The 19,828-nt window shown below is 47.4% G+C and overlaps 2 protein-coding genes across 2 annotated transcripts in view; both read left to right on the top strand.

Annotated features, from left to right (window-relative positions):
• On the top strand, window positions 1–19,678 carry LOC115194987 (mucin-19-like). The gene has a single exon (XM_029754889.1). The coding sequence runs from the start codon at window positions 80–82 to the stop codon at window positions 19,676–19,678; it is 19,599 nt and encodes a 6,532-aa protein (XP_029610749.1). The 5' UTR covers window positions 1–79.
• LOC115194602 (mucin-3B) overlaps window positions 19,526–19,828 on the top strand; it is a 7,326-nt gene continuing 7,023 nt past the window's right edge. The window contains exon 1 of the mRNA XM_029754444.1: window positions 19,526–19,670. The gene's annotated coding sequence lies outside the window, so the exon portion shown is untranslated. The remainder of the gene's footprint in view (window positions 19,671–19,828) is intronic.

Raw genomic sequence — 19,828 nt, 5'->3', positions numbered from 1 at the left:
TGAAAATACAACTGCAGAGCCAACTGACTCCACAACTGCAGCGGGAACGACCCCTGAAGAACACACAACAACGTTAGAAATGACAAGTATTCCAGCTGAAGCATCTACCATTGTTACACAAGAACCATCAGCTAGCACAGAGACTGTGACAAGCCCGTCTCCCACAATCACTTCTGGGCACACATCAGTGTCCTCCGACGTTACAAGTGAGTCTCTAACTAGCACTGCTGGTACCTCAACATCAAGTGAGGCATCAACAACAACTTCTGAAGCAAGCACATCTGCTGAGGAATCAACATCGACCTCAGCTGGTTTAGCAAGTGCAACTGTGGAAGCTACGTTTTCAACATCGGGAGTGACCATGACACCAGAAACAGCCAAAGACACAATGGAAACAACTACAGCTATGTCCTCAGGTGTAACAGAAACTTCAACCAGTACCTCGCCGGAAACAAGTCCCTCACAACCTTCTACGATTACCAGTGAGCCTGCCACTACAAATGAACTAACTTCAGCAGTCACGGACGGGCAAATATTGGCCACAACCGTTGGACTCTCATCTACCCAGAGAACTGAAAGTACAACTGCAGACCCAACTGACTCCACAACTGCAGAGGGAACGACCCCTGAAGAACACACAACAACGTTAGAAATGACAACTATTCCAGCTGAAGCATCTACCATTGTTACACAAGAACCATCAGCTAGCACAGAGACTGTGACAAGCCCGTCTCCCACTATCACTTCTGGGCACACATCAGTGTCCTCTGACGTTACAAGTGAGTCTCTAACTAGCACTGCTGGTACCTCAACATCAAGCGAGGCATCAACAACTTCTGAAGCAAGCACATCTGCTGAAGAATCAACATCGACCTCAGCTGGTTTAACAAGTGCAACTGTGGAAGCTACGTTTTCAACATCGGGAGTGACCATGACACCAGAAACAGCCAAAGACACAATGGAAACAACTACAGCTATGTCCTCAGGTGTAACAGAAACTTCAACCAGTACCTCGCCGGAAACAAGTCCCTCACAACCTTCTACGATTACCAGTGAGCCTGCCACTACAAATGAACTAACTTCAGCAGTCACGGACGGGCAAATATCGGCTACAACCGTTGGACTCTCATCTACCCAGAGAACTGAAAGTACAACTGCAGAGCCAACTGACTCCACAACTGCAGCGGGAACGACCCCTGAAGAATACACAACAACGTTAGAAATGACAAGTATTCCAGCTGAAGTATCTACCATTGTTACACAAGAACCATCAGCTAGCACAGAGACTGTGACAAGCCCGTCTCCCACAATTACTTCTGGGCACACATCAGTGTCCTCCGACGTTACAAGTGAGTCTCTAACTAGCACTGCTGGTACCTCAACATCAAGTGAGGCATCAACAACAACTTCTGAAGCAAGCACATCTGCTGAAGAATCAACATCGACCTCAGCTGGTTTAACAAGTGCAACTGTGGAAGCTACGTTTTCAACATCGGGAGTGACCATGACACCAGAAACAGCCAAAGACACAATGGAAACAACTACAGCTATGTCCTCAGGTGTAACAGAAACTTCAACCAGTACCTCGCCGGAAACAAGTCCCTCACAACCTTCTACGATTACCAGTGAGCCTGCCACTACAAATGAACTAACTTCAGCAGTCACGGACGGGCAAATATCGGCCACAACCGTTGGACTCTCATCTACCCAGAGAACTGAAAGTACAACTGCAGACCCAACTGACTCCACAACTGCAGCGGGAACGACCCCTGAAGAATACACAACAACGTTAGAAATGACAAGTATTCCAGCTGAAGCATCTACCATTGTTACACAAGAACCATCAGCTAGCACAGAGACTGTGACAAGCCCGTCTCCCACAATCACTTCTGGGCACACATCAGTGTCCTCCGACGTTACAAGTGAGTCTCTAACTAGCACTGCTGGTACCTCAACATCAAGTGAGGCATCAACAACAACTTCTGAAGCAAGCACATCTGCTGAAGAATCAACATCGACCTCAGCTGGTTTAACAAGTGCAACTGTGGAAGCTACGTTTTCAACATCGGGAGTGACCATGACACCAGAAACAGCCAAAGACACAATGGAAACAACTACAGCTATGTCCTCAGGTGTAACAGAAACTTCAACCAGTACCTCGCCGGAAACAAGTCCCTCACAACCTTCTACGATTACCAGTGAGCCTGCCACTACAAATGAACTAACTTCAGCAGTCACGGACGGGCAAATATTGGCCACAACCGTTGGACTCTCATCTACCCAGAGAACTGAAAGTACAACTGCAGACCCAACTGACTCCACAACTGCAGAGGGAACGACCCCTGAAGAACACACAACAACGTTAGAAATGACAACTATTCCAGCTGAAGCATCTACCATTGTTACACAAGAACCATCAGCTAGCACAGAGACTGTGACAAGCCCGTCTCCCACAATCACTTCTGGGCACACATCAGTGTCCTCTGACGTTACAAGTGAGTCTCTAACTAGCACTGCTGGTACCTCAACATCAAGCGAGGCATCAACAACTTCTGAAGCAAGCACATCTGCTGAAGAATCAACATCGACCTCAGCTGGTTTAACAAGTGCAACTGTGGAAGCTACGTTTTCAACATCGGGAGTGACCATAACACCAGAAACAGCCAAAGACACAATGGAAACAACTACAGCTATGTCCTCAGGTGTAACAGAAACTTCAACCAGTACCTCGCCGGAAACAAGTCCCTCACAACCTTCTACGATTACCAGTGAGCCTGCCACTACAAATGAACTAACTTCAGCAGTCACGGACGGGCAAATATCGGCCACAACCGTTGGACTCTCATCTACCCAGAGAACTGAAAGTACAACTGCAGAGCCAACTGACTCCACAACTGCAGCGGGAACGACCCCTGAAGAACACACAACAACGTTAGAAATGACAAGTATTCCAGCTGAAGCATCTACCATTGTTACACAAGAACCATCAGCTAGCACAGAGACTGTGACAAGCCCGTCTCCCACAATCACTTCTGGGCACACATCAGTGTCCTCCGACGTTACAAGTGAGTCTCTAACTAGCACTGCTGGTACCTCAACATCAAGTGAGGCATCAACAACAACTTCTGAAGCAAGCACATCTGCTGAAGAATCAACATCGACCTCAGCTGGTTTAGCAAGTGCAACTGTGGAAGCTACGTTTTCAACATCGGGAGTGACCATGACACCAGAAACAGCCAAAGACACAATGGAAACAACTACAGCTATGTCCTCAGGTGTAACAGAAACTTCAACCAGTACCTCGCCGGAAACAAGTCCCTCACAACCTTCTACGATTACCAGTGAGCCTGCCACTACAAATGAACTAACTTCAGCAGTCACGGACGGGCAAATATTGGCCACAACCGTTGGACTCTCATCTACCCAGAGAACTGAAAGTACAACTGCAGACCCAACTGACTCCACAACTGCAGAGGGAACGACCCCTGAAGAACACACAACAACGTTAGAAATGACAACTATTCCAGCTGAAGCATCTACCATTGTTACACAAGAACCATCAGCTAGCACAGAGACTGTGACAAGCCCGTCTCCCACTATCACTTCTGGGCACACATCAGTGTCCTCTGACGTTACAAGTGAGTCTCTAACTAGCACTGCTGGTACCTCAACATCAAGCGAGGCATCAACAACTTCTGAAGCAAGCACATCTGCTGAAGAATCAACATCGACCTCAGCTGGTTTAACAAGTGCAACTGTGGAAGCTACGTTTTCAACATCGGGAGTGACCATGACACCAGAAACAGCCAAAGACACAATGGAAACAACTACAGCTATGTCCTCAGGTGTAACAGAAACTTCAACCAGTACCTCGCCGGAAACAAGTCCCTCACAACCTTCTACGATTACCAGTGAGCCTGCCACTACAAATGAACTAACTTCAGCAGTCACGGACGGGCAAATATCGGCTACAACCGTTGGACTCTCATCTACCCAGAGAACTGAAAGTACAACTGCAGACCCAACTGACTCCACAACTGCAGCGGGAACGACCCCTGAAGAATACACAACAACGTTAGAAATGACAAGTATTCCAGCTGAAGTATCTACCATTGTTACACAAGAACCATCAGCTAGCACAGAGACTGTGACAAGCCCGTCTCCCACAATTACTTCTGGGCACACATCAGTGTCCTCCGACGTTACAAGTGAGTCTCTAACTAGCACTGCTGGTACCTCAACATCAAGTGAGGCATCAACAACAACTTCTGAAGCAAGCACATCTGCTGAAGAATCAACATCGACCTCAGCTGGTTTAACAAGTGCAACTGTGGAAGCTACGTTTTCAACATCGGGAGTGACCATGACACCAGAAACAGCCAAAGACACAATGGAAACAACTACAGCTATGTCCTCAGGTGTAACAGAAACTTCAACCAGTACCTCGCCGGAAACAAGTCCCTCACAACCTTCTACGATTACCAGTGAGCCTGCCACTACAAATGAACTAACTTCAGCAGTCACGGACGGGCAAATATCGGCCACAACCGTTGGACTCTCATCTACCCAGAGAACTGAAAGTACAACTGCAGACCCAACTGACTCCACAACTGCAGCGGGAACGACCCCTGAAGAATACACAACAACGTTAGAAATGACAAGTATTCCAGCTGAAGCATCTACCATTGTTACACAAGAACCATCAGCTAGCACAGAGACTGTGACAAGCCCGTCTCCCACAATCACTTCTGGGCACACATCAGTGTCCTCCGACGTTACAAGTGAGTCTCTAACTAGCACTGCTGGTACCTCAACATCAAGTGAGGCATCAACAACAACTTCTGAAGCAAGCACATCTGCTGAAGAATCAACATCGACCTCAGCTGGTTTAACAAGTGCAACTGTGGAAGCTACGTTTTCAACATCGGGAGTGACCATGACACCAGAAACAGCCAAAGACACAATGGAAACAACTACAGCTATGTCCTCAGGTGTAACAGAAACTTCAACCAGTACCTCGCCGGAAACAAGTCCCTCACAACCTTCTACGATTACCAGTGAGCCTGCCACTACAAATGAACTAACTTCAGCAGTCACGGACGGGCAAATATCGGCCACAACCGTTGGACTCTCATCTACCCAGAGAACTGAAAGTACAACTGCAGACCCAACTGACTCCACAACTGCAGAGGGAACGACCCCTGAAGAATACACAACAACGTTAGAAATGACAAGTATTCCAGCTGAAGCATCTACCATTGTTACACAAGAACCATCAGCTAGCACAGAGACTGTGACAAGCCCGTCTCCCACAATCACTTCTGGGCACACATCAGTGTCCTCCGACGTTACAAGTGAGTCTCTAACTAGCACTGCTGGTACCTCAACATCAAGTGAGGCATCAACAACAACTTCTGAAGCAAGCACATCTGCTGAAGAATCAACATCGACCTCAGCTGGTTTAACAAGTGCAACTGTGGAAGCTACGTTTTCAACATCGGGAGTGACCATGACACCAGAAACAGCCAAAGACACAATGGAAACAACTACAGCTATGTCCTCAGGTGTAACAGAAACTTCAACCAGTACCTCGCCGGAAACAAGTCCCTCACAACCTTCTACGATTACCAGTGAGCCTGCCACTACAAATGAACTAACTTCAGCAGTCACGGACGGGCAAATATTGGCCACAACCGTTGGACTCTCATCTACCCAGAGAACTGAAAGTACAACTGCAGACCCAACTGACTCCACAACTGCAGAGGGAACGACCCCTGAAGAACACACAACAACGTTAGAAATGACAACTATTCCAGCTGAAGCATCTACCATTGTTACACAAGAACCATCAGCTAGCACAGAGACTGTGACAAGCCCGTCTCCCACAATCACTTCTGGGCACACATCAGTGTCCTCTGACGTTACAAGTGAGTCTCTAACTAGCACTGCTGGTACCTCAACATCAAGCGAGGCATCAACAACTTCTGAAGCAAGCACATCTGCTGAAGAATCAACATCGACCTCAGCTGGTTTAACAAGTGCAACTGTGGAAGCTACGTTTTCAACATCGGGAGTGACCATGACACCAGAAACAGCCAAAGACACAATGGAAACAACTACAGCTATGTCCTCAGGTGTAACAGAAACTTCAACCAGTACCTCGCCGGAAACAAGTCCCTCACAACCTTCTACGATTACCAGTGAGCCTGCCACTACAAATGAACTAACTTCAGCAGTCACGGACGGGCAAATATCGGCCACAACCGTTGGACTCTCATCTACCCAGAGAACTGAAAGTACAACTGCAGAGCCAACTGACTCCACAACTGCAGCGGGAACGACCCCTGAAGAACACACAACAACGTTAGAAATGACAAGTATTCCAGCTGAAGCATCTACCATTGTTACACAAGAACCATCAGCTAGCACAGAGACTGTGACAAGCCCGTCTCCCACAATCACTTCTGGGCACACATCAGTGTCCTCCGACGTTACAAGTGAGTCTCTAACTAGCACTGCTGGTACCTCAACATCAAGTGAGGCATCAACAACAACTTCTGAAGCAAGCACATCTGCTGAAGAATCAACATCGACCTCAGCTGGTTTAGCAAGTGCAACTGTGGAAGCTACGTTTTCAACATCGGGAGTGACCATGACACCAGAAACAGCCAAAGACACAATGGAAACAACTACAGCTATGTCCTCAGGTGTAACAGAAACTTCAACCAGTACCTCGCCGGAAACAAGTCCCTCACAACCTTCTACGATTACCAGTGAGCCTGCCACTACAAATGAACTAACTTCAGCAGTCACGGACGGGCAAATATTGGCCACAACCGTTGGACTCTCATCTACCCAGAGAACTGAAAGTACAACTGCAGACCCAACTGACTCCACAACTGCAGAGGGAACGACCCCTGAAGAACACACAACAACGTTAGAAATGACAACTATTCCAGCTGAAGCATCTACCATTGTTACACAAGAACCATCAGCTAGCACAGAGACTGTGACAAGCCCGTCTCCCACTATCACTTCTGGGCACACATCAGTGTCCTCTGACGTTACAAGTGAGTCTCTAACTAGCACTGCTGGTACCTCAACATCAAGCGAGGCATCAACAACTTCTGAAGCAAGCACATCTGCTGAAGAATCAACATCGACCTCAGCTGGTTTAACAAGTGCAACTGTGGAAGCTACGTTTTCAACATCGGGAGTGACCATGACACCAGAAACAGCCAAAGACACAATGGAAACAACTACAGCTATGTCCTCAGGTGTAACAGAAACTTCAACCAGTACCTCGCCGGAAACAAGTCCCTCACAACCTTCTACGATTACCAGTGAGCCTGCCACTACAAATGAACTAACTTCAGCAGTCACGGACGGGCAAATATCGGCTACAACCGTTGGACTCTCATCTACCCAGAGAACTGAAAGTACAACTGCAGACCCAACTGACTCCACAACTGCAGCGGGAACGACCCCTGAAGAATACACAACAACGTTAGAAATGACAAGTATTCCAGCTGAAGTATCTACCATTGTTACACAAGAACCATCAGCTAGCACAGAGACTGTGACAAGCCCGTCTCCCACAATTACTTCTGGGCACACATCAGTGTCCTCCGACGTTACAAGTGAGTCTCTAACTAGCACTGCTGGTACCTCAACATCAAGTGAGGCATCAACAACAACTTCTGAAGCAAGCACATCTGCTGAAGAATCAACATCGACCTCAGCTGGTTTAACAAGTGCAACTGTGGAAGCTACGTTTTCAACATCGGGAGTGACCATGACACCAGAAACAGCCAAAGACACAATGGAAACAACTACAGCTATGTCCTTAGGTGTAACAGAAACTTCAACCAGTACCTCGCCGGAAACAAGTCCCTCACAACCTTCTACGATTACCAGTGAGCCTGCCACTACAAATGAACTAACTTCAGCAGTCACGGACGGGCAAATATCGGCCACAACCGTTGGACTCTCATCTACCCAGAGAACTGAAAGTACAACTGCAGACCCAACTGACTCCACAACTGCAGCGGGAACGACCCCTGAAGAATACACAACAACGTTAGAAATGACAAGTATTCCAGCTGAAGCATCTACCATTGTTACACAAGAACCATCAGCTAGCACAGAGACTGTGACAAGCCCGTCTCCCACAATCACTTCTGGGCACACATCAGTGTCCTCCGACGTTACAAGTGAGTCTCTAACTAGCACTGCTGGTACCTCAACATCAAGTGAGGCATCAACAACAACTTCTGAAGCAAGCACATCTGCTGAAGAATCAACATCGACCTCAGCTGGTTTAACAAGTGCAACTGTGGAAGCTACGTTTTCAACATCGGGAGTGACCATGACACCAGAAACAGCCAAAGACACAATGGAAACAACTACAGCTATGTCCTCAGGTGTAACAGAAACTTCAACCAGTACCTCGCCGGAAACAAGTCCCTCACAACCTTCTACGATTACCAGTGAGCCTGCCACTACAAATGAACTAACTTCAGCAGTCACGGACGGGCAAATATTGGCCACAACCGTTGGACTCTCATCTACCCAGAGAACTGAAAGTACAACTGCAGACCCAACTGACTCCACAACTGCAGAGGGAACGACCCCTGAAGAACACACAACAACGTTAGAAATGACAACTATTCCAGCTGAAGCATCTACCATTGTTACACAAGAACCATCAGCTAGCACAGAGACTGTGACAAGCCCGTCTCCCACAATCACTTCTGGGCACACATCAGTGTCCTCTGACGTTACAAGTGAGTCTCTAACTAGCACTGCTGGTACCTCAACATCAAGCGAGGCATCAACAACTTCTGAAGCAAGCACATCTGCTGAAGAATCAACATCGACCTCAGCTGGTTTAACAAGTGCAACTGTGGAAGCTACGTTTTCAACATCGGGAGTGACCATGACACCAGAAACAGCCAAAGACACAATGGAAACAACTACAGCTATGTCCTCAGGTGTAACAGAAACTTCAACCAGTACCTCGCCGGAAACAAGTCCCTCACAACCTTCTACGATTACCAGTGAGCCTGCCACTACAAATGAACTAACTTCAGCAGTCACGGACGGGCAAATATCGGCTACAAACGTTGGACTCTCATCTACCCAGAGAACTGAAAGTACAACTGCAGACCCAACTGACTCCACAACTGCAGCGGGAACGACCCCTGAAGAACACACAACAACGTTAGAAATGACAACTATTCCAGCTGAAGCATCTACCATTGTTACACAAGAACCATCAGCTAGCACAGAGACTGTGACAAGCCCGTCTCCCACAATCACTTCTGGGCACACATCAGTGTCCTCCGACGTTACAAGTGAGTCTCTAACTAGCACTGCTGGTACCTCAACATCAAGTGAGGCATCAACAACAACTTCTGAAGCAAGCACATCTGCTGAAGAATCAACATCGACCTCAGCTGGTTTAACAAGTGCAACTGTGGAAGCTACGTTTTCAACATCGGGAGTGACCATGACACCAGAAACAGCCAAAGACACAATGGAAACAACTACAGCTATGTCCTCAGGTGTAACAGAAACTTCAACCAGTACCTCGCCGGAAACAAGTCCCTCACAACCTTCTACGATTACCAGTGAGCCTGCCACTACAAATGAACTAACTTCAGCAGTCACGGACGGGCAAATATCGGCTACAACCGTTGGACTCTCATCTACCCAGAGAACTGAAAGTACAACTGCAGACCCAACTGACTCCACAACTGCAGCGGGAACGACCCCTGAAGAACACACAACAACGTTAGAAATGACAAGTATTCCAGCTGAAGCATCTACCATTGTTACACAAGAACCATCAGCTAGCACAGAGACTGTGACAAGCCCGTCTCCCACAATCACTTCTGGGCACACATCAGTGTCCTCCGACGTTACAAGTGAGTCTCTAACTAGCACTGCTGGTACCTCAACATCAAGTGAGGCATCAACAACAACTTCTGAAGCAAGCACATCTGCTGAAGAATCAACATCGACCTCAGCTGGTTTAGCAAGTGCAACTGTGGAAGCTACGTTTTCAACATCGGGAGTGACCATGACACCAGAAACAGCCAAAGACACAATGGAAACAACTACAGCTATGTCCTCAGGTGTAACAGAAACTTCAACCAGTACCTCGCCGGAAACAAGTCCCTCACAACCTTCTACGATTACCAGTGAGCCTGCCACTACAAATGAACTAACTTCAGCAGTCACGGACGGGCAAATATTGGCCACAACCGTTGGACTCTCATCTACCCAGAGAACTGAAAGTACAACTGCAGACCCAACTGACTCCACAACTGCAGAGGGAACGACCCCTGAAGAACACACAACAACGTTAGAAATGACAACTATTCCAGCTGAAGCATCTACCATTGTTACACAAGAACCATCAGCTAGCACAGAGACTGTGACAAGCCCGTCTCCCACTATCACTTCTGGGCACACATCAGTGTCCTCTGACGTTACAAGTGAGTCTCTAACTAGCACTGCTGGTACCTCAACATCAAGCGAGGCATCAACAACTTCTGAAGCAAGCACATCTGCTGAAGAATCAACATCGACCTCAGCTGGTTTAACAAGTGCAACTGTGGAAGCTACGTTTTCAACATCGGGAGTGACCATGACACCAGAAACAGCCAAAGACACAATGGAAACAACTACAGCTATGTCCTCAGGTGTAACAGAAACTTCAACCAGTACCTCGCCGGAAACAAGTCCCTCACAACCTTCTACGATTACCAGTGAGCCTGCCACTACAAATGAACTAACTTCAGCAGTCACGGACGGGCAAATATCGGCTACAACCGTTGGACTCTCATCTACCCAGAGAACTGAAAGTACAACTGCAGACCCAACTGACTCCACAACTGCAGCGGGAACGACCCCTGAAGAATACACAACAACGTTAGAAATGACAAGTATTCCAGCTGAAGCATCTACCATTGTTACACAAGAACCATCAGCTAGCACAGAGACTGTGACAAGCCCGTCTCCCACAATCACTTCTGGGCACACATCAGTGTCCTCCGACGTTACAAGTGAGTCTCTAACTAGCACTGCTGGTACCTCAACATCAAGTGAGGCATCAACAACAACTTCTGAAGCAAGCACATCTGCTGAAGAATCAACATCGACCTCAGCTGGTTTAACAAGTGCAACTGTGGAAGCTACGTTTTCAACATCGGGAGTGACCATGACACCAGAAACAGCCAAAGACACAATGGAAACAACTACAGCTATGTCCTCAGGTGTAACAGAAACTTCAACCAGTACCTCGCCGGAAACAAGTCCCTCACAACCTTCTACGATTACCAGTGAGCCTGCCACTACAAATGAACTAACTTCAGCAGTCACGGACGGGCAAATATTGGCCACAACCGTTGGACTCTCATCTACCCAGAGAACTGAAAGTACAACTGCAGACCCAACTGACTCCACAACTGCAGAGGGAACGACCCCTGAAGAACACACAACAACGTTAGAAATGACAACTATTCCAGCTGAAGCATCTACCATTGTTACACAAGAACCATCAGCTAGCACAGAGACTGTGACAAGCCCGTCTCCCACAATCACTTCTGGGCACACATCAGTGTCCTCTGACGTTACAAGTGAGTCTCTAACTAGCACTGCTGGTACCTCAACATCAAGCGAGGCATCAACAACTTCTGAAGCAAGCACATCTGCTGAAGAATCAACATCGACCTCAGCTGGTTTAACAAGTGCAACTGTGGAAGCTACGTTTTCAACATCGGGAGTGACCATGACACCAGAAACAGCCAAAGACACAATGGAAACAACTACAGCTATGTCCTCAGGTGTAACAGAAACTTCAACCAGTACCTCGCCGGAAACAAGTCCCTCACAACCTTCTACGATTACCAGTGAGCCTGCCACTACAAATGAACTAACTTCAGCAGTCACGGACGGGCAAATATCGGCTACAAACGTTGGACTCTCATCTACCCAGAGAACTGAAAGTACAACTGCAGACCCAACTGACTCCACAACTGCAGCGGGAACGACCCCTGAAGAACACACAACAACGTTAGAAATGACAACTATTCCAGCTGAAGCATCTACCATTGTTACACAAGAACCATCAGCTAGCACAGAGACTGTGACAAGCCCGTCTCCCACAATCACTTCTGGGCACACATCAGTGTCCTCCGACGTTACAAGTGAGTCTCTAACTAGCACTGCTGGTACCTCAACATCAAGTGAGGCATCAACAACAACTTCTGAAGCAAGCACATCTGCTGAAGAATCAACATCGACCTCAGCTGGTTTAACAAGTGCAACTGTGGAAGCTACGTTTTCAACATCGGGAGTGACCATGACACCAGAAACAGCCAAAGACACAATGGAAACAACTACAGCTATGTCCTCAGGTGTAACAGAAACTTCAACCAGTACCTCGCCGGAAACAAGTCCCTCACAACCTTCTACGATTACCAGTGAGCCTGCCACTACAAATGAACTAACTTCAGCAGTCACGGACGGGCAAATATCGGCTACAACCGTTGGACTCTCATCTACCCAGAGAACTGAAAGTACAACTGCAGACCCAACTGACTCCACAACTGCAGCGGGAACGACCCCTGAAGAACACACAACAACGTTAGAAATGACAAGTATTCCAGCTGAAGCATCTACCATTGTTACACAAGAACCATCAGCTAGCACAGAGACTGTGACAAGCCCGTCTCCCACTATCACTTCTGGGCACACATCAGTGTCCTCTGACGTTACAAGTGAGTCTCTAACTAGCACTGCTGGTACCTCAACAACAAGTGAGGCATCAACAACAACTTCTGAAGCAAGCACATCTGCTGAAGAATCAACATCGACCTCAGCTGGTTTAACAAGTGCAACTGTGGAAGCTACGTTTTCAACAGCGGGAGTGACCATGACACCAGAAACAGCCAAAGACACAATGGAAACAACTACAGCTATGTCCTCAGGTGTAACAGAAACTTCAACCAGTACCTCGCCGGAAACAAGTCCCTCACAACCTTCTACGATTACCAGTGAGCCTGCCACTACAAATGAACTAACTTCAGCAGTCACGGACGGGCAAATATCGGCCACAACCGTTGGACTCTCATCTACCCAGAGAACTGAAAGTACAACTGCAGACCCAACTGACTCCACAACTGCAGCGGGAACGACCCCTGAAGAATACACAACAACGTTAGAAATGACAAGTATTCCAGCTGAAGTATCTACCATTGTTACACAAGAACCATCAGCTAGCACAGAGACTGTGACAAGCCCGTCTCCCACAATTACTTCTGGGCACACATCAGTGTCCTCCGACGTTACAAGTGAGACTCTAACTAGCACTGCTGGTACCTCAACATCAAGTGAGGCATCAACAACAACTTCTGAAGCAAGCACATCTGCTGAAGAATCAACATCGACCTCAGCTGGTTTAACAAGTGCAACTGTGGAAGCTACGTTTTCAACATCGGGAGTGACCATGACACCAGAAACAGCCAAAGACACAATGGAAACAACTACAGCTATGTCCTCAGGTGTAACAGAAACTTCAACCAGTACCTCGCCGGAAACAAGTCCCTCACAACCTTCTACGATTACCAGTGAGCCTGCCACTACAAATGAACTAACTTCAGCAGTCACGGACGGGCAAATATCGGCCACAACCGTTGGACTCTCATCTACCCAGAGAACTGAAAGTACAACTGCAGAGCCAACTGACTCCACAACTGCAGCGGGAACGACCCCTGAAGAACACACAACAACGTTAGAAATGACAAGTATTCCAGCTGAAGCATCTACCATTGTTACACAAGAACCATCAGCTAGCACAGAGACTGTGACAAGCCCGTCTCCCACAACCACTTCTGGGCACACATCAGTGTCCTCTGACGTTACAAGTGAGTCTCTAACTAGCACTGCTGGTACCTCAACATCAAGTGAGGCATCCACAACAACTTCTGAAGCAAGCACATCTGCTGAAGAATCAACATCGACCTCAGCTGGTTTAACAAGTGCAACTGTGGAAGCTACGTTTTCAACATCGGGAGTGACCATGACACCAGAAACAGCCAAAGACACAATGGAAACAACTACAGCTATGTCCTCAGGTGTAACAGAAACTTCAACCAGTACCTCGCCGGAAACAAGTCCCTCACAACCTTCTACGATTACCAGTGAGCCTGCCACTACAAATGAACTAACTTCAGCAGTCACGGACGGGCAAATATCGGCCACAACCGTTGGACTCTCATCTACCCAGAGAACTGAAAGTACAACTGCAGACCCAACTGATTCCACAACTGCAGCGGGAACGACCCCTGAAGAATACACAACAACGTTAGAAATGACAAGTATTCCAGCTGAAGCATCTACCATTGTTACACAAGAACCATCAGCTAGCACAGAGACTGTGACAAGCCCGTCTCCCACAATCACTTCTGGGCACACATCAGTGTCCTCCGACGTTACAAGTGAGTCTCTAACTAGCACTGCTGGTACCTCAACATCAAGTGAGGCATCAACAACAACTTCTGAAGCAAGCACATCTGCTGAAGAATCAACATCGATCTCAGCTGGTTTAACAAGTGCAACTGTGGAAGCTACGTTTTCAACATCGGGAGTGACCATGACACCAGAAACAGCCAAAGACACAATGGAAACAACTACAGCTATGTCCTCAGGTGTAACAGAAACTTCAACCAGTACCTCGCCGGAAACAAGTCCCTCACAACCTTCTACGATTACCAGTGAGCCTGCCACTACAAATGAACTAACTTCAGCAGTCACGGACGGGCAAATATTGGCCACAACCGTTGGACTCTCATCTACCCAGAGAACTGAAAGTACAACTGCAGACCCAACTGACTCCACAACTGCAGAGGGAACGACCCCTGAAGAACACACAACAACGTTAGAAATGACAACTATTCCAGCTGAAGCATCTACCATTGTTACACAAGAACCATCAGCTAGCACAGAGACTGTGACAAGCCCGTCTCCCACAATCACTTCTGGGCACACATCAGTGTCCTCTGACGTTACAAGTGAGTCTCTAACTAGCACTGCTGGTACCTCAACATCAAGCGAGGCATCAACAACTTCTGAAGCAAGCACATCTGCTGAAGAATCAACATCGACCTCAGCTGGTTTAACAAGTGCAACTGTGGAAGCTACGTTTTCAACATCGGGAGTGACCATGACACCAGAAACAGCCAAAGACACAATGGAAACAACTACAGCTATGTCCTCAGGTGTAACAGAAACTTCAACCAGTACCTCGCCGGAAACAAGTCCCTCACAACCTTCTACGATTACCAGTGAGCCTGCCACTACAAATGAACTAACTTCAGCAGTCACGGACGGGCAAATATCGGCTACAACCGTTGGACTCTCATCTACCCAGAGAACTGAAAGTACAACTGCAGACCCAACTGACTCCACAACTGCAGCGGGAACGACCCCTGAAGAACACACAACAACGTTAGAAATGACAACTATTCCAGCTGAAGCATCTACCATTGTTACACAAGAACCATCAGCTAGCACAGAGACTGTGACAAGCCCGTCTCCCACAATCACTTCTGGGCACACATCAGTGTCCTCCGACGTTACAAGTGAGTCTCTAACTAGCACTGCTGGTACCTCAACATCAAGTGAGGCATCAACAACAACTTCTGAAGCAAGCACATCTGCTGAAGAATCAACATCGACCTCAGCTGGTTTAACAAGTGCAACTGTGGAAGCTACGTTTTCAACATCGGGAGTGACCATGACACCAGAAACAGCCAAAGACACAATGGAAACAACTACAGCTATGTCCTCAGGTGTAACAGAAACTTCAACCAGTACCTCGCCGGAAACAAGTCCCTCACAACCTTCTACGATTACCAGTGAGCCTGCCACTACAAATGAACTAACTTCAGCAGTCACGGACGGGCAAATATCGGCTACAACCGTTGGACTCTCATCTACCCAGAGAACTGAAAGTACAACTGCAGACCCAACTGACTCCACAACTGCAGCGGGAACGACCCCTGAAGAACACACAACAACGTTAGAAATGACAAGTATTCCAGCTGAAGCATCTACCATTGTTACACAAGAACCATCAGCTAGCACAGAGACTGTGACAAGCCCGTCTCCCACTATCACTTCTGGGCACACATCAGTGTCCTCTGACGTTACAAGTGAGTCTCTAACTAGCACTGCTGGTACCTCAACAACAAGTGAGGCATCAACAACAACTTCTGAAGCAAGCACATCTGCTGAAGAATCAACATCGACCTCAGCTGGTTCAACAAGTGCAACTGTGGAAGCTACGTTTTCAACAGCGGGAGTGACCATGACACCAGAAACAGCCAAAGACACAATGGAAACAACTACAGCTATGTCCTCAGGTGTAACAGAAACTTCAACCAGTACCTCGCCGGAAACAAGTCCCTCACAACCTTCTACGATTACCAGTGAGCCTGCCACTACAAATGAACTAACTTCAGCAGTCACGGACGGGCAAATATCGGCCACAACCGTTGGACTCTCATCTACCCAGAGAACTGAAAGTACAACTGCAGACCCAACTGACTCCACAACTGCAGCGGGAACGACCCCTGAAGAACACACAACAACGTTAGAAATGACAAGTATTCCAGCTGAAGCATCTACCATTGTTACACAAGAACCATCAGCTAGCACAGAGACTGTGACAAGCCCGTCTCCCACAATCACTTCTGGGCACACATCAGTGTCCTCTGACGTTACAAGTGAGTCTCTAACTAGCACTGCTGGTACCTCAACATCAAGTGAGGCATCAACAACAACTTCTGAAGCAAGCACATCTGCTGAAGAATCAACATCGACCTCAGCTGGTTTAACAAGTGCAACTGTGGAAGCTACGTTTTCAACATCGGGAGTGACCATGACACCAGAAACAGCCAAAGACACAATGGAAACAACTACAGCTATGTCCTCAGGTGTAACAGAAACTTCAACCAGTACCTCGCCGGAAACAAGTCCCTCACAACCTTCTACGATTACCAGTGAGCCTGCCACTACAAATGAACTAACTTCAGCAGTCACGGACGGGCAAATATCGGCCACAACCGTTGGACTCTCATCTACCCAGAGAACTGGAAGTACAACTGCAGAGCCAACTGACTCCACAACTGCAGCGGGAACGACCCCTGAAGAACACACAACAACGTTAGAAATGACAAGTATTCCAGCTGAAGCATCTACCATTGTTACACAAGAACCATCAGCTAGCACAGAGACTGTGACAAGCCCGTCTCCCACAATCACTTCTGGGCACACATCAGTGTCCTCTGACGTTACAAGTGAGTCTCTAACAAGCACTGCTGGTACCTCAACATCAAGTGAGGCATCAACAACAACTTCTGAAGCAAGCACATCTGCTGAAGAATCAACATCGACCTCAGCTGGTTTAACAAGTGCAACTGTGGAAGCTACGTTTTCAACATCGGGAGTGACCATGACACCAGAAACAGCCAAAGACACAATGGAAACAACTACAGCTATGTCCTCAGGTGTAACAGAAACTTCAACCAGTACCTCGCCGGAAACAAGTCCTTCACAACCTTCTACGATTACCAGTGAGCCTGCCACTACAAATGAACTAACTTCAGCAGTCACGGACGGGCAAATATCGGCCACAACCTTTGGACTCTCATCTACCCAGAGAACTGAAAGTACAACTGCAGAGCCAACTGACTCCACAACTGCAGCGGGAACGACCCCTGAAGAACACACAACAACGTTAGAAATGACAAGTATTCCAGCTGAAGCATCTACCATTGTTACACAAGAACCATCAGCTAGCACAGAGACTGTGACAAGCCCGTCTCCCACAATCACTTCTGGGCACACATCAGTGTCCTCTGACGTTACAAGTGAGTCTCTAACTAGCACTGCTGGTACCTCAACATCAAGTGAGGCATCAACAACAACTTCTGAAGCAAGCACATCTGCTGAAGAATCAACATCGACCTCAGCTGGTTTAACAAGTGCAACTGTGGAAGCTACGTTTTCAACATCGGGAGTGACCATGACACCAGAAACAGCCAAAGACACAATGGAAACAACTACAGCTATGTCCTCAGGTGTAACAGAAACTTCAACCAGTACCTCGCCGGAAACAAGTCCCTCACAACCTTCTACGATTACCAGTGAGCCTGCCACTACAAATGAACTAACTTCAGCAGTCACGGACGGGCAAATATCGGCCACAACCGTTGGACTCTCATCTACCCAGAGAACTGAAAGTACAACTGCAGACCCAACTGACTCCACAACTGCAGCGGGAACGACCCCTGAAGAATACACAACAACGTTAGAAATGACAAGTATTCCAGCTGAAGCATCTACCATTGTTACACAAGAACCATCAGCTAGCACAGAGACTGTGACAAGCCCGTCTCCCACAATCACTTCTGGGCACACATCAGTGTCCTCCGACGTTACAAGTGAGTCTCTAACTAGCACTGCTGGTACCTCAACATCAAGTGAGGCATCAACAACAACTTCTGAAGCAAGCACATCTGCTGAAGAATCAACATCGACCTCAGCTGGTTTAACAAGTGCAACTGTGGAAGCTACGTTTTCAACATCGGGAGTGACCATGACACCAGAAACAGCCAAAGACACAATGGAAACAACTACAGCTATGTCCTCAGGTGTAACAGAAACTTCAACCAGTACCTCGCCGGAAACAAGTCCCTCACAACCTTCTACGATTACCAGTGAGCCTGCCACTACAAATGAACTAACTTCAGCAGTCACGGACGGGCAAATATCGGCCACAACCGTTGGACTCTCATCTACCCAGAGAACTGAAAGTACAACTGCAGAGCCAACTGACTCCACAACTGCAGCGGGAACGACGCCTGAAGAACACACAACAACGATTGAAATGACAAGTATTCCAGCTGTAGCAGCTACGACTGTTACACAAGAACCATCAGCTAGCCCAACGATAGAAGCAATAACCACAACACAGTCTCCAACTCCCCCATCTACCACACCCTTTCTAACTACTCAAACTACATTACCTTTCACAACAACACCCAACACACCTTCTTCAACTATATCAACTACCCCACCTACCACATCTTCTACAACTATCCTAATTACATCAACTACCCCACCTATCACACCTCCAACTACGTTAACTACATCAACTACACCTACCACACCTTCTCCAACTACCCTAACTACATCAACTACACCATCTACTACACCTATCCCAACTACCCCTTCAACTACACCTACCCCAACTACCCCTTCTACAACACCTACCCCAACTACCCATTCTACAACACCTACCCCAACTACTGCACCTACTTCAACTACCCCTTCTACAACACCTACCCCAACTACTACACATACCCCAACTACCCCTTCTACTACATCTACCCCAACTACCCCTTCTACTACATCTACTTCAACTACCCCTTCTACAACACCTACCCCAACTACTACACATACCCCAACTACCCCTTCTACAACACCTATCCCAACTACCCCTTCTACTGCACCCAGTCCAACTTCTACAACTGCATCTCCTTCATTGACGTCACCTTCACTCTCAACAACTGGACCTCCGATAATTGTAACTGTGGGTGAGTGATCGAATCACATGACCTGACCAGGAAATACTCTGATACTACTAGGGCTTGGAGGTTATTTGTCAGTAAAAAACTGCCAGTCCTATGGAATATACTGTCCTGGTTTATCTAACTACTACTGGTCCATAAATTGTCTAATTGTTGTTCTTTAT

This window comes from Salmo trutta, chromosome 5, assembly GCF_901001165.1.
Source record: "Salmo trutta chromosome 5, fSalTru1.1, whole genome shotgun sequence".
In the NCBI taxonomy this organism is placed as follows: Eukaryota; Metazoa; Chordata; class Actinopteri; order Salmoniformes; family Salmonidae; genus Salmo; species Salmo trutta.
This window is presented reverse-complemented; position numbering and strand designations above follow the sequence as displayed.

Bases quoted from the DNA above. Each gene is read 5' to 3' on its own strand.
- LOC115194987 (XM_029754889.1), top strand. From the start codon at position 80: ATGACAAGTATTCCAGCTGAAGCATCTACCATTGTTACACAAGAACCA.